We start from the raw sequence: 22,108 nt of genomic DNA, 5'->3' as shown, positions 1-22,108 counted from the left end.
GACCTAGATAGGTTGGATCGATGGGCCAACATTAATGGTATGAACTTCAACAAGACCAAGTGCCAGATCCTGCACTTGGGCCACAACAGCCCCATGCATCGGTACAGGCTTGGGGAAGCGTGGGTGGAAAGCTCCCTGGCAGAAAAGGACTTGGGGGTTCTAATTGACAAGCGGCTGAATATGAGCCAGCAGTGTGCCCAGGTGGCCAAGAAAGCCAACGGCATCCTGGCTTGTATTAGAAATAGTGTGACCAGCAGAAGTAGGGAGGTGATTGTCCCCCTGTACTCAGCATTGGTGAGGCCGCACCTGGAGTATTGCGTCCAGTTTTGGGCACCTCGATACAAGAGAGATATTGAGGTGCTGGAGTGGGTACAGAGGAGGGCAACAAAGCTGCTGAAGGCCCTGGAGCATAAATCGTACGAAGAACTATTGAGGGAGCTGGGACTGTTTAGCTTGAGGAAGAGGAGACTGAGGGGAGACCTCATCACTCTCTATAACTACTTGAAAGGACATTGTAGAGAGGTTGGTGCTGGTCTCTCCTCACAAGCAAATAGCGATAGAACAAGAGGGAATGGCTTCAAGTTGCAACAGGGTAGGTTTAGACTAGACATTAGGAAGAAATTCTTCACAGAAAGAGTGATCAGACACTGGAATGGGCTGCCCAGGGATGTGGTTGAGTCACCATCCTTGGATGAATTTAAGAGTCGTTTAGATGTGGTGTTGGGGGATATGGTGTAGGGAAAAACTTTGTAGAGTAGGGTAGATGGTTGGACTCGATGATCCCAAGGGTCTTTTCCAACCTAGATGATTCTATGATTAGATACACTACCTTCAGACATGGTCTGAAAACATCTTTCTCATTTTTTTCACCTATTCTGAAAGAGGAAAGGTGTTTAACAACATACATGACAGACAGCACAGGTCTTTAGTACCGAGGTTATCTGAACACCCTTCGTCCTCTTGCGTACAATACCTCTTCTGGCTATGACTATCATCTTTTAAAAATCAGGGGGAGTAGCCACTGCACAGTATGCAGAGTTTTAAATGTTTTAATTAGACAGAGAAGAGACCTATGTACTGTGCCTGGTACATGTGTACTGTATCTAGTATGATTATTTTCCTCATTAATAAAGCAGAACATAGATTTTGTTGCAAGCAAATTTAATTTATTTCTAGACCTCATAACTACTTTTTTTTTTATTAAAACCTCAAATGACTTACAGTCTTGAAGACAGGATGATTTTTACTCATTTGAGAATTTGTTTTAAGGATAATCACAATTTCCAGATAACCTCTCAGAAAGCCTGAAACCTTCTGAAACACAATTATTTTACAACAGATAAGCAAATAACTGAACAGAAGAAGGTTAGAAAGAGTCAACAGAATGGATAGATCTTGCTTTATGGCAAAGAGTATCTGCTCTCCTCTGTCGCACATAATGAAGAAGTTTGGAAGCTATATGAGGAGGGAAAACAGTGTATTGGCTGCATACAATATGAGCCAAGCAAACATGCAGCTAGAAACTTAACCATTGAGAAGCAATAAACACTTACATTGAACACTTCCTACCTTTCGTAACTGCTGTCACATGTCAAACCTGGCTTGAAGACTTTCAATATGAGGTTAAAATAAAATAGTACAAATGAAAATAATGCAAATTTTCTGTTGCCACAAAAGTGTGAAAATGAATGTCTCCCCACCTGCTGTTTTAACTGATGTACTAATCTGTCCTTCTCTCGTTTAAGAGCCATTACTTCCTCTTGAGTCTTCTTTTTCTTTGAAGCAGACAGTTCAAGCAAGGCAATGTTTGCATCTTTTTCACTAATTGCAGCAAGCAGAGCTTCCTGTCTGATAAAATAAAATAAAAACTGTTATATTCTGATTAAAACTGAACATATACTACCATATCTACTACACGAGATGCTTTTTAACCACTCGGAGATCAACTACCTTCTGAGCACTCTTTAAATAGCAAACATTGTCAAGTCTAATCAAATCATGAAATAACCGATTAGCCAAAAAAGTTCCCTTTATAGATCTTTCATTTTTCAACTATTTCATAAAACAATGACACCAGTGTATTTTACTACAGTACAATACCCAGTAATATTTCTGTGAAATATTTTGCTTTTAAAAATCTTTGGCATTTATATTTCTAAATTCACTTTCCCAAATTCTACAATATCTTACATAAAGCTGTTGTGAATTATTCAGATCATACAAATTGAATAAGAAAAAGCAAAGTGATAGAGATAAAACATAGTTTTATATTACCATCTTAATTTGGCACCCTTGAGACCTCAGTACAGAAATCTCTGGACACCTTCCTCACATTTACTTAAATGTTTTCCTACGGATCTATTATTCATTGTGCCACCACAAAACTATAATTCTAGAAGTAAAATATAACATTAGAAAAGAAGTTCCTTGATCTAATTGTTCATGAGGAATTGTTTCCTTTGGAATCTTGACCCCTCATCTCCGTAAAGCAAACAGAAAAGAAACTTACAGCACTCAGAAACATATAGAATTACATAGAAGCTAGCAGGGTCACATCGTAAGTAGTTTGTGAGGACATATGACAAAAGTAATTTTTACAACGTGCAGTTGGAAGCACAGATCTTGCAGTATCTTATTATTTCATTTCTTACACTCTAAAACGTTCACGTTGACAAGGCCATAATCTGTCCCTTATTTTCCTAAATAAAAGAAATATATTCACCTTCTGCAATGCATTCAATGACAGACTACGACTTATCAGCCAAGAAAAAGCAGATTCCAAAATACGTTATGGCCTATGCCTTTTTTCCAGAACTATATAAGATCAATCATTAAAAAATAAACATGGATAAATGAGTCATAAATTAACCTTAGGCTCCAACTACTAATAAATGTAAGAATACGGCTCATGAACTTCATACAGTCAAGGTGAGCTAGGAGTCTGGAATTCTCATAGTCCTTTGCTTGCTAGCAAAAATGTCAAGAAAGCTATTTCACTTTTATTTCAAAATTCCTAATGTATTAATGTAAATATTTATAGGACAATATTTCTGATGGAGTCAAAGAAAAACAACCCATTTATTTTACTCTCAAAGTTATGAGACATGGATCAATTTTAGATAAACAGTTGCATTTTATTCATACACTTAAATAGTCTCATTTATTATTCTGTCTTCTTCATTCTAATCACAGTTAAATGATGTTTAAAAGAGGATGCCATAAGTCTCCAACAGTCTTAATTTAAATGAAAGCTATTAATTATTTTAAATAGCAGGTATTAAATAAAAAAAATATATCAGAGGGTCACATATCCATAACGATAATTTGAAATGAGATATATATTGTTTTCTATAAACCTCATAATAATGCATAAAGCTTGCTGCATAGCAATTTGAAACAGTCAGTAGAAATTTGTAATGTCAGTGTTTTCATGTGTTTTGCTCAAATACGATATCAATTCCATAACATTCCCATTAAAATCTTAACTTTTTAATGCTCTGAAGTAGAAGAAAGCTGAATTGCTACTGTATTCAACAATTTCTCTCACCTTGCAGAAAGCAGAGAATTTATGCATGATATAAAATCTAAATATGCCCTTTTTTGAGCATTTGGCTAAAACAGAAAGAAAAATGTAGCACAATTTCAGCTTTTTCTCCATAGTACCTTTTACATACAAATCTGTACTTTTGTGTTTTAGAAACGTGTCCTAACTCCAGGAGGTGTGAGGGGTGATAACATAACCTTTCTGAGAGAAAGTGTCAGCAACAGGAATTCTGTGACTTTAAAGCCAAAGAAACACTATATTGCATTATTACATAAAATACTATTCTTCTAAATTAAATAAGATTACGTTAGTACCTCTACCGTTATCTACTAGCAGACTATATTGTAATTACAAAGAAAGGTTAGTCAGAAGTTTTGACAATGTTCCAGTGGTATGCATCAAGGAACATTTTCCAATTTTTAACTTGCATCAAGGAACAATTTTGTTGTTATTTCGGACGTTATTAAAATAAGGTTTCACAACGTTGCTCTGGTTTTCAGGATACATAGGACAAAGATTTGCCCTGTCTGCATTTAACACCAGTGGGATTCAATCCTAATCTTTAATTCATGGTAATCATTGCTGTAAAGTAGGTACCTCTGGTGAACAGCAAAATATAAATCTATTTATAACATAATTATCAGTCTAAAGATATACTTATTTAATAGCTGAAGATAAACATTGACTTAACATCACAAACCCAACACACTGACAATGAAAATAGGTAAAGAAATATACATCCCAGAAATTCCAAGGTTTTTAAATATATTTGGATTAATTCTTAAATTACGTAAGTGAACTCCATCCCATGACGATCCAATACGTCTGCTCATCTAATAGAAAATTTCATGGTAAATACTTGCCATTTATGAGGTTTCTAATGATATATATATATGTAATGTTATCTAATGATGTAACACATATTACAGTCATTAAAAGCAACAAACAGAATAAAAGTTTTAAACTGTCTTGAAAACTACATGAAGCTATACTGAAGTTTTAGTTCTCCTCCCCAGTTGAGACAATTTCATTGCCTCAAAATTGGCAATGAAACCACAAACCTGACTAGTGAGGAAGAAAAGTCAGAACTACTGAATTATTTGGTATCATTTCAACATCTAATAATGGAATTCACTCACATTCATCTTTTTTTATTGCCAGCCAAAAAAATATCACACGTTCTTGTGGTCATAACTGTGCAATACTCTCTAGCCCCACTTTAAAGTAGCAAATGAGATAAAACCTTCCACAGGAGATAAAAGCCAGTAAACAGGCTTTGAAAAATCTGCACTCGGGATTCTGCAGCCCCAAACCCACAAGATTTTGCAGACCTTAGCATGCTTGTTCTTAGCTTGATGGTGTTGAGGGATTCTGAAAGCCAACCAGAAGTTATGAGAATGTTTTTGCAAGGGAAAGCTAACAAAATCTTTTTTCTCTATTGTCTTGTGGCTCACAGGATAATTCCACTCAATACACCACTTCTCCTATCTTGGGAAATACTTAGGAAAATACGTAACCAAACTCTTTAATTCCAGGAAATTATGACTCATACCGAACACTTCCAGGAAATAATGGTTCATAGTCATGTGAAATAGCTGCTGTCATATGACTCCGTAAGTGCTCCACTGAGACACTCTAAGATTTGAATCAAACCCCCAGCACATAAACAAGTTTGAATTTGCTCCCCAAAATAATTGTCAATATATTTTTTAATTATATTTACAGTAGATGTAAATGGAGTTGGGAGGTGTTAAACCTACAAATGTTGAGAGAAGCACAAGAATACAAGAATGCACAAGAATACAAGAATGTGGATTTCTACTAAAGATGAATACATCTGCACAGATGGGCAGCTGGATGCAAACTCTGCCAGTACTCTAGAAGCCGCCTGAATGTGAGTCAATGAATGTCAGTCACTCAGAAGCTGTAAAGCCTCATTTATCTAAGAGACAAGGTGTTTTAGCTTGGGCATGGTGCCACACAACATGCTGATGGCTTCCAGACTGGAACTGGCTCACACACAGCCTGCTCGGAGTGTGGGCAGAGCAAGCTTTCATCTGTCTGCACCTGTCTGCACAGACATACTCCTGCAGTGTGTCGGCATATTATCTGTGTCTATTATCATGGATAATCTGAACAGTAATAACCTCAAATATATAATCCAGTGGCATTTAACCAGGCATCCGGGTTAACAAGAGTTCAGCAGAGTGGGACTGTATATTCTACCAAATGATACATGTTGGTTGCTTATATCGTTAACAATTAACTACTTCAATACAAAGAGAAGACAAAGACACCCAACAGTTTTTATTATTACTTTACTGAGTACAAAATAAAGATGCAGGTTGTGACAGGGCATCTAAAGAAACCTCCTTTACTTCCTTCCTCCACTGAGTCCCTGGGAGACAGAGGCTGGAAAGTATCTTGTTCATACTGCTGAGCCATTGCAAGGGAAGAGATCCAAGCATTTATGAAGCAGCCTGTGGGGACAGACCTGGAGCTCTACGTTATTGTATCTCATTTATAAAACATCACACACAGGTTTGCTCACGTCTGTGAAAGGTGCTGTGCTACCCTGCTAACATATTTCAGGTTTCCTACGGAAGAACAAAATCTGATGAACAGAAGCAATTTATTGTAGCTACTCAGTGACCCTGCTAAAAAATTTATATCACCATTTTGGCAGGAAACATTTGAAATGATATTATCTGACCACTAGGAACAAGGCTAAGATGCCAGCAAAACAGCTGACAATAACAACTTTCTCACTTACAAACATGAAGTAAATTTCATTCAAAAATGTAAACAGGTGGCAAGGTCTTTATCTAAATCTCTCAGGTGAGTCATTCACTTCTACTTTGCTGCTAGAAACTGAAACTCATCATGCATTTCTGTGAAAGGATGTCTGAGAATCAAGACCTGAACTGGCACCAAGAACAACATACAGTCTGATATACTCTCCAGCTAACATGCTTAAGAGTGTAAGTATAATTTATAATTCCTAATTATCTACTGTGTCAGGAAAAAAAATGACTGTCTAAATACAGTTCTATAGAGATGTTATCACTATTTGCAGCCAAAATGTCTCCTTATTGTTTAATAAATGATGGTAATAAAATACATTTTAAAATAATTTATTAGAGCACTGAATTAAATGACATTCTTTAACAGTAATATTTATAAAGAGTAATCCTTTTTGCTATTAGTAGTTTTTCCTCTCTCTTTTTGGCAAACTAATCTGTTATACAAATAACAGGGTAGTACTTTTAACACCAAGAAAAATCACCCTAAATGTACACAGTAAAATTAGGTAAACTCTCAGATTAATAAAATCCGTGTTAAATCGAACAGCATTTCTCCACATTGGTAATTATTCTGTACATTTTCCCTTGATATACATAAAGTAATTCCTAGGACTACCAAACTATATATCCTCCACTATAATACAGTTGCTCATTACGATGAGGAGAAGGAGAACTTTTCCCTGGAAAAGCAAAATTCATTAAATGAAACTTCTCCCCTGGAAAAGCCTGACTGCATTCTACTCCACAGCAACCTACTACCTCAAGCCAGTCTCCTAAATACAAGGACAGTGAGAATGTAAGTCTCTCAATGGGTACACTTTGCAGCTGCGAGATCAGGGCTTAAAGTACTAATGATTCCAGTGAGAAGTACCAAGAATCTTGCACAAATATATTAGTACACTTAAAATCACTTCATACTAAAATACAAAAGAAAAGACAAAAGGAACAGTCCCTTCCTAATGGTCAGCCATTAACTTACTTATGCAAGTGGTATTCCACCCAAAACTACTCAGGATTCCACTCTAATGTTTTCATTAATTACATGGATGATGGACTAGAAAATCTACTTATTACATTTCAATGAGACTAGAGACTGGGAGGATCTTTAAGCGCCGTGAAGACAGGAATAAAAATGTCCTGACAAATCAAAGACACCATCTAGAAAACTAAGGAGGAGCTCCATATTAATGACCTGTTGCGAATAAGGCAAACATCATACTGTGAAGTATAAACAGAAATAGATTCCAAGCCAGAAGTGATCCTTTTCACCTACGTGACTTCAGGAAGATCTTAGCTGAAATACTGAATGCAGTTTGGATATGATTCTTCATCAAAAACGTGGAGACTGTTCAGGGGAGAGCAACAAAAGCAGTCAGAGAAATGACTGACGAAAACATTGGAAAAAACTACAATAAATAGTCTATGAGTGGCAACATGATAATGAGAAACATAAAAAGCTCTATCAGAGTGAAATAGAACTTTTTAATCCATATCCATGGTACACAGAACAAGAAATAATGTGCATAAATTGGAGGAGAAGAATTTTCCTCCTAATATCTAGCCAAGGTACAAAGAGAATGGCAGATAAGTATGAATAGCTATTGAGTACTGGAAGAAATTGCTGCGGGAAGACGGTAACCGCCAGTGGAAGTCTTTTTGAACAATTTGGGCAAAAGTCTGTTAGAAATGACCTGGGTATAGTTGATCTTGCCCTAAGACATGACCTTACCAGCAACCCAATTATTCAATTATTCAGTGTTTTAAAGCTGATTTACTCTGTGTCTCATTTAAGACAGTAGTCCTTGGAGTTAATGTCACGTTTTATCTGCTTACATCATATGCTTCCTTCCTACGACTGGAAAAAAAGAACTTTTACATTCAAGTTTCTACATCTGTAGTAAGAAAGAACAACACAAAACTTGAGAATGACCAAGTCTGTGAAAATTTCCATGACAGCAATTACAGATAAGAATGACTTTTTACTGCATAGGTCAGTCCTCAGTGATAGTGAAATATAGAGATATCTTTCCTTGGAGGATCTATCAGCTATTAATCTGATAATAGACATGGCTCTTAGACAAACAAAAAGTATAAAATCATACAAATCTTTTAGTAAAGTCACTGGAAGTAATGTTAAAGAACAATTTGAATTAATGAAAAATACCTTACATAGGATTACAAGTAAGCAGATGATACCAAAGCAATTATAAATGTCACCTAACACCTGAAAAACACCATCTTATAGATCTCTAGCAATATAGACATAGAGTATGCATTTGTGAAAGCATCTGTCTTGGAGTGAAAAAAATTACTTAATATGAAAAGGAAGCCTTAGCATACTAGCAGGGAAGATAAGATAATGCAAGAAGAAATAAATCCATGAAAGACTCTGTTGAATGCCAAACTGAAAAAGTATATTGTATACAGTATTTTATCAAACTGCAGCCTAAACAAATGTCAAATGGAATGATTTCTTTAACAAATATGGGCAACAACTGAGAAAAAAGGGTTGTTCACTAGCATATATTTAGTCAAGATTAACTATGGATAAAAAAATGTACTAAGAACAGATTTAATAACCCTAAACTGTCATTCAGCTTGTAGGAGGTATTCAAGATACAGCTAATAAAACACAAAAAATGGTTCTAACCACCCACAAAAAAATCTCAGTAGTATAAAACACTGAAGGATGACCACTAAGATAAATGCTTTCTTTTGAGAGCTGCCTTGCAGTTAACCTTCTTAAAGAGTCTTCCAGAAACCTCTAATCATAATACATTGCATTGCCACTTATCACAGTCAATTTAGAAGTGAACTCTGTAAACACTCCTGCTTTACTCCCCACCTCTGTTAGTCTAAGAATAATTTTCTGAGCTTTAATAAAAGAAGTCATGACAACTTTTTGGGAGGTGGAGTGAGTTCTTAGAAACAGTCCAATTGTAATCTAACAGAATTCCAAGATTAAGATTTATAGAAACAAGATCTTCTAACAAGATCTTTTACTGCCTTTACTACTTAAGCCGTTTTCCACAAAATACAGAAATACAACTTAAAAAGTCACCATTAAAGTTAAATCAAGTCAGAAATGTTTGAACTAATGATACACAGTAGAGTACTCAGCCAGCTTCTCACATGCTAATCGTACTGAAGGGGAAAAAAAAAAAAAACCAGCTCAATCAACTTTTCCCCTTTAATTATTGTTTTCTTTCCCTCATGACCCCCAGTATTCAACCTTAAGTTCAGTAGGAGGTGACTAGAGATAGACGGTGATGAGAGATCCTGTTTGAAACAGCTTCTCTCTGTCACTCTTAAAGCAAATAAATGGTTTGTTAAAACATGCTGTTAATCCATTATGGATGTGCATGCATCTTAGAAAATAAACCTCAGAATATTATTGGTATTTTAAAGTTTTTCTTTAAAAACAAGACATACTGATCACAAGTATGAAATTTAAAATCTGTATATTCAACAACATAAGTCTTATGTCTAAGCTAGTTGTGTGACACAGACATGTAAACTCAGTCACTATTGATGTTAGACGGTTATCCTAAAATTGTATGTCTGAGGCTGACAGAAAATTTGTCCCTCCAACCACATGACTAAATATGCTTTACAAAAGCATTATTTACAGCTTACTTCTTTTAAATGAACAATTATTTTTCACTATTTTCAAAGAACAATCCCTTTTGAAATACTTTCAGAAGAATAAGCAGCATGAAATAGCACTTCAGGTCGGCCCGGTGCCCTTTAAGCAAGCACAGAGAACTACCAAGGCTCCAGAGCCCAAAGATACCTAGAAGCAGAGAGGACTGCTCCACTAACTACGGCACAGAAAAACAGGGGACCCCTCTTACACACCCCAGTCCACCAGTCCAACCCACCAAGCACTTTTCCTCATATTATTCGAGTATCAAACCTTGAATTTACCACCTGATCAAGACTTCTGCTGGAAGCAGATGTGAGGAAGAGATATCAAAGTTTACACTGTGTGAGACAGATAACAGTCTCTATATTACATCTATATTAGATGTATATTTTCATTAGGCTGGAATCAAGGAGAAACGGGATGAAACAGCTGTCCCTAATGTGAAATTTCAGAGGAAATGGAAAGAAGGGAAAGAAAGGACCTGATTCTGAACAATCACGGAGGAGTTTCTTGGAAAAGAAGCTTTTTTATCCATTTGTCCTTTTCATCCAGTTTACCTCCCCAGAGAGAGCCACAGCTCAGTGCTTCTTCCCTATGTTTCATTATTCCCATAACTACATCTTTCCTTACATCCCCCGGTAACAGTAACCATATTGTCTTTAGATTGGCAATTTTAAATTATACCTTTTTTTTTCTCTCCTTAACAGCAATTTAGAATGTGCACATAGGTCTTTTGTTAAGCAAACAAAAATCATCCAGTATAAAGGTACAAGTTCAGACAGAAATTTTGAAAGGCAAAGAAGGAACGTCATGCCCATCTTTTGGGGCTAATTTTCAAGTAAGAAGTAGGAACTCAACTGGCCTTTGAATTCTCTGAACTTTTTCAAACCCTGTAACATTGCACTTCTGATGTCTTGATGATTTATGTTTTAGAAATGACAGCTAAGAAAAACAGACCCCCTCAGAAAAGACATTCATCTGTGAAAGCAATTACATCATAGTTTCATAGATCATGCTTCGATAACTACTGCATTATCATTTCATTCAAATGGGCAGCATTGCTCACACGTGAGTAGATATAACAAGCTTCAGACCGTGTGAGAAATGGAGAGAGGCAACAAAAAGAATTCACAGTGCTGCAAAACACTGCTGAAGTTAGAAGATGACAATTATTTCTGAGTTTTGCAGCTTTTTACTAGGATTGACTCCTATTGTTCATTTGGCTTTGTACGATTCTCCATAGGAATGCAACCAACACTCAGTTAAGATACCTCTGCCTGTTCTATGCCATACCACAACATGGCGCAGAGATGGGAACTGCTGAGAACAAGAACAGTGGCATCTGAAGGCATGGGATTGTGTTACAGCAGAACATAGCACTGTGCAGGGTCTACCTAAGTTAAACAGGAAAACAAAACTATAGGTAATCTGTCATTGTCAGCCTCCTTATCCTTCAACATCACTTTTTGTGTTTATAGAAGACAAAGATAAAAGTACTTTGCAGGATGAATGGCTTGGTCTCTAGAATATAGTTCTTGGTAAGGTTTTTGAACTGCTAAATAAACGTTTAAGCTTGAATAAAAGTTACTGTTCAGAGTTACTATCATTTTAATGAATTTGCAGAGAATTCAAAATATTTGAGTCAAAGACATACATAACTGAGATGCAGAGACAGAATATTAAATAAATATAAACTTTTGTTAATTGCATTCTGTTCTCAATTTGAATTGACAACATATTCCAAATGGTGATTTGTCACAAAGCACATGGTTATGGTAAAGAATTTCTTTCAACTTTTAATAAATACTGATCAATAAAACTATCCTTTTGGCAAACAGATAAGAAAAATAAAAAGATACTAAAATCCTTCTTTCCTTTCCATTAGAAATTTAAGAAAAAGATTTGTCTGATTTTGAAACAAGTAACTTAAGGTCCTCCCTCTAATTACCATAAAGTTACAAGCAGCTGCCCTTTGAATAACGTATATAACAAAACTCATGAAGTCCAATGTAGATCACATTGAACATTGAAATATATCAGAAGGAATAATTAGCTCCATTTTGAAATCAATAGGAATATGTATTAAAATTTATGCCTTGAGCTTTACAGTATATTAGAAGGTAATTTCAAGAAAGAAAATTGCCTGAATAAGTACTATTACCAAAATGTACTCTCTCAGCAGTGCATAATTCATATTTGATAACTGATCTGAGGGCATAGTTTAAATGCTCAGTTACTAAATAGGGTGTGAGACAGAAGTTATGTAAAACAGTGTCATTTAATTTCCACTAGCCGCAAATATATGTCAGAGTAGAATTTTCTATGCCCGCCTTAAACTAAGAAACTCCTTAGAATTTTGCACGCACACACACACATCCCAATAGATTGGCAGTTTAAATATTTTAATTATTCTAATTTAGATCTGTGAAGCCAGAACCATCATTACCATTACTAACACGATGACATCCATTACTTATTGCTACGCTATGTGTTAAAACTGTTACATAGGTTTATTTGATAGATACAGGAAATTCTACAAATTATTACAACTTGACATTTTCTATTTTTTAAAACTGTGATGTTTGCAATAAATTTGTCTAGTTGATAAGGTACTGCTAGGTACAGAATGTACTTAAACATTCTGCTCCAGACTTATTGCTTCTGAGGATTTCATTATACTGGGAACCATTGAATATGTATTTATGATCACGCCACAGAAAATCAGCATCACTAACTATTGGTGTTAACATTTTAAAAAGTATCTAAGCATCTGAGTAAAGAAAATAATTAAGGTATTTATTCTCAAACTAACAGGCCACCAATCCGTTAGGTGTGGGATGTCTAAAGACGTAAGTGCCTAAAGTTACTTTCTCAGAGAAGATTTATTCAAACCCTGCATTCATCATTTTACCTCAGTGAAAAAAAATCTTCATTTTTAATAAAAAACTGCACACCCAAAATACAGCATATGAAAATAATAACTATAAAATAGAAAAGTATCAGTAAAGACAATGAAAGCCTAGAGCAAGCACAAGATATTTTACATGGAAGGAGAGAGGGAATTCGACAACAGCACACAAATATTTCTCTAATTAGTATCTTAAAAGATTGGGAATTAAAGAGATAGGATACCACATGATGTTATTTAATTACATGACTTCCCTGCTAATGGAGCTATTCACAAGCATTGCCAGGAGCATGAAGACCATCATATGATTCAACTTTGCATAAAGAAGTTTGCTCATTGATCTTCTTTGGTGGGTTAACTGTTTCAAAATTTGTTTCAGACTAAGGAAGCATTTTAAAAAAAGGCATATGTACATACTTAGAGCTCTAAGATAATACACATTGACTCACAGTGAAGACAGTTCATACCGACTTTCTCAAAGCAGATGAAAGAGACGTAAGGTATATCACTGACTTGTATTAGAGAGAAGGTATAGCACCCAGGAAGACGGATGTCTCAATGGTAATAAGGAGTCATCACAGCAGAAATAACAGTAGTTGGATATTTTAAAATAGTTCCACAACAAATCATAGCATGTTTACTCTTGATAAACAATTAACTTCTTACATATCATACTACACTAACAGGACTAAGACATGAAGTTCTCTACTGATTTGAATAATATTTCTGACAGTCTTTAGGAAAACTTCTAAAACTGAAGGACTTTTACTGAGGGCAAAGAAAGAGTCTGTTTTGAGCCAAGATCGATTTAGTCCAAATTTTACTCTAAAAATGTGTAATAAAATGACAATCCATAGGACTAGACTGATTACTGAAAAGTTGTTTGACGATACTTTTTAAATTACTAAAATCAGTGAACTAGAAATAAAAAAACCACCTTTATTGCACTTACTATTAGTTGGGTAGGTCAACCAAACTGCTCCTCCTTCCTTGTCAGTGTTTTAACTATCAGCTGTTTCCATAGCTAGATCACTCCCTTCTGTAGAAATCAGCTAGGTGTATGTCAGAAGGTATCTGTTCTGGTTGGGTATTCTCAGGTATACATTAAAAATAACTGACTGAGGTGAATCCTCTTGGGGAAAGGAGATATTAAGAGCTTTTCTGAAGAAGCTACCAAGCTTACAATACGAGGTACAGAAAGATATCACAGCAGGGAGCTGGGAGCCAACAGCCTGCAGAGACACTCAAATTACAAGCAGGGGTGGCAGGGGACAGACAGTAGTCCTGAGGAACCAGTGGGAACTGGATAGAGCTTGCTGCCATTCAAAAGTCAGTGAGTTAGCTGGAAAAGGGGCCTGCAGGGCTGGACTTATACACAGGCCTTTTAATTTCTGAAGAGACATTCCTAGCCTTTTGCTCATCTTTGAGTACTGCTTAGGGGCAAACAAAAAAATAGATCCATGTCAAAACTATGACCAAGCTGTGGCCCTGTCACAAGACATTAGACTTTCAGACACTTATGTGTGTAGTCATTCAGTCATGTCTCCACCAGCCATAGGATCTGAGATCCATCCAGATGGCATACAGCTGAGTTTACTCATCAGTTAGACACACATATACTGGTAATAAATGCACTGCAGTAATCTTCAAAGTGACAGTGGCGTAATAGAACTGTGTATAGTGGTCTTGTATATATTTTCAAATCTTTTCTTCCTAATGAAGAAGGCAGCATTTTTCTCCTCACTCCTTCTGCTTTTATCTTATGGAAAACTAAAGGAATTAGCATTGTTTTCCTCCCACCTCATTGTATCTGCAAGATTTGCAAAGCCTAAGAGTTCCCTTCCTCATAACATTTCATTAAAATTGGGAGGACACAAATGACTTTTCTGTTAGAAATAAAATATATTTGTGAGTCCAGTTTGCAAAGTCTCTTTTTTAGCTAGGGTTTTAGAAAACGTAGAGAAGTCATCTGAAAAGCCAACAATAAGAAAAAATGAGAAATGCAACCTAAAAATACTACCTAGATGTTATTTTGCTAACTTTTAATGGCTGTATCTTAGAAATTATACAGATTTGTTGCAGAACACTGCATAAAGTGATGTTTATGGTCTTACAAAAATTTAAAAACTCTTTAAGAAGTCAACAAAAAATACAGGAGGCTGTAGTATTTTGGCAGCCAAGCTACTTAAACCTGTACTAGACATTACAAGAGCAACACAAAACTAGAGGATGAATTACTCAAAACCAGAAGGGATTGAAAGAATCAAAATCAAAAGGGACTATTATTGGAAACCTTGACGCTTAGATCAGGATGGATGACACTTTTTGGTAAAGGGGGTGTGAAGATATTATAGTACACTTCAATAACACAGACATAAATTTCATAGTTTAAAAGAACATACAGTGGAAAAATAAAAGCACAGTATAGAAGCATCATGCAGAATGCAAGTAATTTCAACTTAAATCTGACACTCAACGGTGATGACAAACTCCCTCCAAATTTAAACTCAACTTAAAAAAAAAACCCTAAAAAATAAAATCAATGCATGTTTCAACACTGAAAACTGGAAAGTACTCAGACAGTTCAGGTGGTAAATTCATATAATCAGGTTTCCCCAGGGATAGTCCTACAAGAGTTATGTTTGCAAGAACACTTAAGTTAATAAAGATTAGTAAATTACTACCGTGACTATGTTACAGTCAAAAACTATAAATTATTTCCAAAACCTAAGGCATGGACAGTAAGCGTAACAAAAATCAATAGCGCTTTTAGAAAAATAATACCCAGCCAATTCAAACTAAAAAATTTGCTTCGAATCAAATAGAGGATACTTTCTGCATGTTCATGGTTGATTTGACTAATTTTTTTTAAACTATGTACAAAATCGTACATTTACTATAAGCTTGGATGAGTTCTAGAACCCAAGACAACAGAAAAATAAGATGTTTCTGAGCAGGATTTTGAACATTACCTGAAAATTTTTCCAGCACATCTGGAAAAAATCGTGACAGAAAGAGCCTAAGAAGTAGTTGCTATGGAAAATGCTCTCTTAAATTGCTATCCGGGTGGCCTTGTGACTCATTCAAATAATACGATCCATTTTAAGATGAGCTGTCACTACAAGGAGGAATGGTAATAGAAGTAAATGCCATTGCTATGAGAAATTAAACGACAGCTGTTAATTTCTGCAATAAACAGACATTCTGTACAGGTGGTAGGAAATAATAGCACCTCAGCAGCTCAAAGAAAGCAGAACTAATCAAATCATACAAAAATAAGTGTACAAATTTTTCTCCTGTCGTGCAAAAGAGAACTAGTTAATTAGCATAACTCAACTCTGCAGGTAGCAATGCTGTTGAATGCACTATGACAAAAGAAAATGCACACTCTCAAAATACAACAAAGATTTGCATTATTCCAGAAATTATTTTAAAGCATATGAGAACCATGTTAGCTGGCTAGAACAGTACTTCACCAAATAAGAAAATAACACAAAAAGTTGTCCAAAAGATGCTGAAAGAGAGAATGCAACATTATCCTTTCTGGAATAGAAGATCTAACAACATAAAAAAAATCAGGTCAGTATTAGGTATTAGCTAAGGAAGTTTATCTATGTTTGCCTTAATTCTTCCAAAAAGAGAAATATATATAGGCTATTACTGTATTCATTACAAAAAAAACTTTGATTTAACAACAGAAAGCAATGCTTTGGTTAATAAAGAACGGATGTATTTTTAAAAGTAGGAAACACAATGCAATAATCTAATAAATACAATATTTATAAACATTATAAACTACATTCAAATATTAAAAACCCAGCAAAGACATAATTGGCTTGGCTGTTCTGCTAATTTTAAAACTATACTATGTGAACACTGTTCACGATTCCATAGTTAAGGTTGACTTAAGCTTATCCTTAAGGCAGAGAGTCATATTATTTAAGTACAAAAGAACAAAGTATATTTCTCCCCAAATTACTTCCATGCTTCTGAACATTAGTGGAAGTTACTTTGTAATGAACAATTACTAACAGCTACAATTGTTTGGAAGGAACAGAGTGCATATGATGTTTATAAAGGCTGACATATTCAGTTCACATTTACAGGAAGCAGACTAGCTTGAAGCAAGAGAGCTGAAGAACAAGTAACTTAACATATCAGTGCTGACTACCTAAGTGAAAAGTAAATCAGTGTAGTGTATGGGAACATAATTTCCCAGATGTTGGCAATACCTCCAAAATAAATAATTTCTTACATTTTCTAAGAAGTCAATGTCTCAGCCCCTCATGTAATAGAGAAAATTATTTGTTCTATAGCCTGAAATCAATACAGTGTATGACACGTGCATTATAATAAAAGGAGAAACTTCTAATAGATATCTCCTCAGTTTTTTCAACAGGTAGAATAACTATTACTGGTTATAATAAAATCCTATGCTGTTAGCCAGTGAATTTTTGTTGGACCCGGAATGCTGAATGGATAGTAATTTTTGAAGTCTTTCCATCCAAATGTAATCTTCATCATTAGTCGCCAACGTTTTTGCAGCTGAAAATCTATTAAGGAGTAACACCCCACTTGGTGGGGTGGATCCTTCAGTGATCCGCCTTATCATTCTTCCTAGTCACAATTCTGGGCTGTTGCCACCTGCCTTCTTTCTTAGTGGGTACTGCTGCCACTTCCACTTTACTCCAGTACTAACAGCTCTTCGGCATCCTGCAGTTGTGCCAGCGCTGTCACTAAGCCAGGAAGCTGGTAGTCTGAAATCTCTGCCCCATGCAGCACCCCAGCATCTCCAGTTCCAGCCAGCTGATACACAGACAACTGAGGGACAAACTGGACAAGCCTAAAACCTACCTGGCAGAGTTTATCTGTGGAGTTTATTCTGTGTAGTGCCTCATCGTTATGTTTATGTCATTAGCAGTAACTAAACCTCAGGTAATCATAGTACAGTCAACTGAATAAATCAGAGCACCATCAATATCAGCTGAAAACAGCACCCAAAGTTCAACACTGTACCTAAACCCAACCAATTCTCTGATTTGAGATGGACAGAACCCACAGTGTACCCCTACCCTCCTTTCAGAACACAGTTTAAATTTCTCAAAGGACCCAAGCATATGTTTGTATTGTTGAGAGAGGCCTTAGTTTTTCAAGGAAAAGAGTAGAAGTCTCAACAACTATGGCTTTTTCCAAGTCAGCAAAGAAATGATTACTGGCTACTGCACATGGCTTGGATGGGCACAGTCTTCACTGGATAAAAAACTGGCTGGATGGCCAGGCCCAAAGAGTTGTGGTAAATGGAGCTACATCCAGTTGGTGGCCTGTCACAAGTGGTATTCTTCAGGGCTCAATACTGGGGCCTATTCTCTTTAATATTTTTATCAATGATCTGGATGAGGGGATCGAGTGCACCCTCAGTAAGTTTGCAGAAGACACCAAGTTGGGTGGCAGTATTGATCCGCTTGAGGGTAGGAAGGCTCTGCAGAGGGATATGGACAGGCTGCATCGATGGGCCGAGGCCACTGGGATGAGGTTCAACAAGGCCAGGTGACGGGCGCCCGCATGGGGTGACAACAACCCCATGCAGCGCCACAGGCTTGGGAAAGAGTGGCTGGAAAGCTGCCTGGCAGAAAAGAACCTGGGGGTATTGCTTGACTGCCGGTTGAATATGAGCCAGCAGTGTGCCCAGGTGGCCAAGATGGCCAACAGCATCCCAGCCTGTATCAGGAAGAGTGTGGCCAGCAGGACTGGGGAAGTGATCGCCCCTCCGTCCTCCGCACTGGTAAGGAGGCACCTCAAATATTGTGTTCAGTTTTGGGGCCCTCACTACAAGAAAGACATTGAGGTGCTGGAGCGTGTCCAGAGAAGGGCAACAAAAGCTGGTTAAAGGTCTAGAGCACAAGTCTTGGGAGAAGCGGCTGAGGGAACTGGGGTTGTTTATTCTGGAGGAAAGGAGGCTGAGGGGAGACCTCACGACTCCTACAACTGCCTGAAAGGAGGATTTAGTGTGGTGGGTGGACTCAATGATCTTAAAGGTCCCCTTCCAACCTAGACAATTCTATGATTCTGTGACAATGACTACTGCACTTCACTGGTCATTTGTTAAAGACGTTGATAAAATTTTCTACTTGAAAAGCTGTAGCCTTCATTTTCTAAAGATGGATCTAACAATAATCACCTTAAAATAATTTATTCCAGCACTGAAACCTCAGCTGCTACAGGAGAGGAGAGGAGAGAAGCAGATGTATGTTAGCTACCAAAACAATAAATAGCATTTACCAGCAGTTACCACCTGATAGATCAATTTTTAGTTATCTTCTTGATGGTGAACTCATCAAACTCTGTTCTGTAACATACAAATACAAATCCACCAAATTACAAATTATTTCATACTGTACATGTAAAATATGATCCTACATAGAATCACAGTTCTTTAAAAAGCTGTAACTTCTTTAGACTAATGACTAAAGTAAAATTTTTGAAAAGGTTTTGAAAAACATTCAGAATATCCCATAGATCCCTTCTGCACAGAAACTAAAATGGCGCGAACTCTACAAAGGGCCATGGAACTCTTGGACTGAATAAATACTGCTTATTTCAAACAGCTAGGATCACTTTTAGCAAGCCCTACTCAAGACAATATTTTAAGTAAATCTCATTAATCGCAGACTGTGCCATTACCCAGCACAAAGCCACAGCTTCCAGGTATTGCATCTTTATAGCCCACAATAATGAAGATAAACATAACCATACTTCTCAGGAGTCAGACAAGGTCAAGAGCTCCTGATAGAGCAGAATGCCTGTAATAATAAAGGAAATAAGAGAGTTTGCTGGCAGACTTTAGAGCAACCGAGTAACACACACATGAGAAAGAGAAGTCCTTTGCTCCTTGCTTGATATACCATTGGCCCATAGACTTGAGATAACACTCTTCTTTATCTTCTCTAGCCCTAATCATAGTAATACATGAGCTAATCTAGTACAGCAGAGCTTGAGGTAAGGATTAAGTTTCATATTTCTCCTGCCAGGAATCCCCAGAAAAATTATCAGAATGTGTCTTTTGAGTATAATAAAATAGAGATATTGAGAACTCCAGACCTGGTCTTTTCCTATTCAATACAGACAAGCAATAGTATAGCTAACTAAACCACAGCAACCCTCTAGTGTAAACAAAAAACAGCTGCTAGATTTGGTCCAGGTCTAATTCTGAAAAGGGACCCCAAGGACTCTAGTCCTCATAAGGTCACCATGTGGTATTAATTGGACGAATGTGCCTTTCCAAGTGCTTTTTTTTGTCAAAGACTCTTGGTTCCCAATGCTACATCTAGACTCCACAGCTGGTGCACATTATTCTTCAGCTCATCCAGATTGGAAGCCTGGTTTTCACAAGGTCACAGGATCAGAGGGCACAGCAGCTATCTTCTATCTTATATTCTAGAGTTTCCTTCCTGTGGAAGTTAAGTATAAAGGTGAGTTGATGGGATTGCACACAGATCTCATCCTGCCATAGTTCAGAGGTTTTCTTGGTTCTCCTACTTTCAGCACTGTCCATCACCAAGAGGCTCCCTTGAGAAGTGCAAAGCTTTGTTTTAAGAAAACAAATATTTTGAGATGCTAAAGGAAAAGACCTCATGTGGCCAATTCATCTTGCTTCTAGCTTTGTCCATCCTTTGCAGGCTCTCCATAGAAGGTATACCTCATATGAAACACAACTGGGCAGACTATGTGTCCAACAACAGACACTCTCCTACAAAGAAGGCCTCACTCTGGACACAGTCAGTTTAAATGAAAATACAGCCATCCTATCAAGAGCATCTGACTGCATAAAGCCTAGGGATTGTGGAGATTTTGGCAATGGAACAGGATGGGTATCATGGTCAGAGCTTAGGTGTGAGTCAATGCACTCCTAAAACAGAAAGTCAAGCAGTTGCTTCAGATTAGGATCACCATGGGCATTATCTTCTTCTAGAGCCCTTTCCCATTTTCTTTTGCATGGTGGTATGCTGTGGGGCCTAAATTATACACTGGAATAACCAGAATTTCTGTATTTCATTCATCAGGAAAAAGTGAACTCTATGGTTAAAGGAAGAAATCACTGTTCCAGCTAATAACATCTGTTTATAAATGAATTTTATCACATATACAACAAACTGATATTTTCAGTCCAACTCACTGTACTTTTTCTTTCCAAATACTAGTATTTCCATTGTACTCTCACTAGCAAATGTTTACACACCATATCTCAATCAACAAAGAACATGTTAAGAGATTACAAAGAATCTCTTAAACATGGCTTCCATTCTCTCACAGTGTAGATTTGGCCAAACATTTTGTACACATTTGGTGTTATTCAGTTTTATTCCTTCTTACTTTTTAAAACATTTAAAATCTGTGGAAAATTAAGTCAGAATATTTATGGACATTCATAAAATATGCAAATACCACATCAGGAAACAAAAATTGAAAGGAGTATGAAGGATCTGATGACAATTATATTGAAAATGTTAAATACATCCCAAACCAAGGACTTCTGTAAACTGCAAATTTACAGTTCTTAACTAACTAGAAATTATGACACAACTGCAGTAGGGAAAATATTATTGCTTCTGTAAACTCCAAGCTCAAGTATAAAGTAGATATGTAATCTTCAACTCCCTAAACACTCCAATTTGGCCACTAAAGATGCTGTTTTACATTTCCAAACATTTTCCCCTGTCACTACTTTTTATACTTCAGTTCTCAGGTTGTAAGTATTTGTTACTTGCAAAGCAACTCCTTTTGAACACAGAATCATGGGAGGCATTTGTTACTAACTGCTAATGCAGCCTGCCAAACAAAAACTCCCTGCTGGTGACATGACCACCTAGTGACCTCTAAAAATGTTTTAACAATGTGAAAAATATCTCCCTCTTGTAGGAAACAGCAATTTTTTAAATTAAATGTACATTGAATGTTCGCTTACATACAGATAAATGGTATTCAGAGTCACCTTCTCTGTTTCCAATTTCAATCTTTTGAAACCCAGCCCAAACCTAAATAAATAAACGTTGATACTAAGAGGAAACTAAGAGCTCAAGAGTCTTGTGATTTCACAAACAGCTTTTTTCCATTTTCTAAAATCTAAACTTCGAGCCAGACATAGAACAGGTAATGAAAAGAAACAAGTTTGGCAGCCCCTATGTGGGTCTAAGCAGAAAATATGTCAG

General features: G+C 36.5%; 1 protein-coding gene across 1 annotated transcript in view; it reads right to left on the bottom strand.

The window, feature by feature from the left end:
* The window catches only part of ERC2 (ELKS/RAB6-interacting/CAST family member 2), a 428,110-nt gene that overhangs the window by 89,658 nt on the left and 316,344 nt on the right, over nt 1–22,108 (bottom strand). Inside the window, exon 17 of the mRNA XM_074152871.1 lies at nt 1,700–1,848. Coding sequence (XP_074008972.1) covers nt 1,700–1,848 — 149 coding nt within the window. The remainder of the gene's footprint in view (nt 1–1,699; nt 1,849–22,108) is intronic.

The sequence above is a fragment of the Numenius arquata genome, chromosome 8, assembly GCF_964106895.1.
Source record: "Numenius arquata chromosome 8, bNumArq3.hap1.1, whole genome shotgun sequence".
NCBI classification, from domain to species: domain Eukaryota; kingdom Metazoa; phylum Chordata; class Aves; order Charadriiformes; family Scolopacidae; genus Numenius; species Numenius arquata.
The sequence above is the reverse complement of the archived record's forward strand: the minus strand, read 5'-3'. Positions and strand labels throughout refer to the sequence as shown.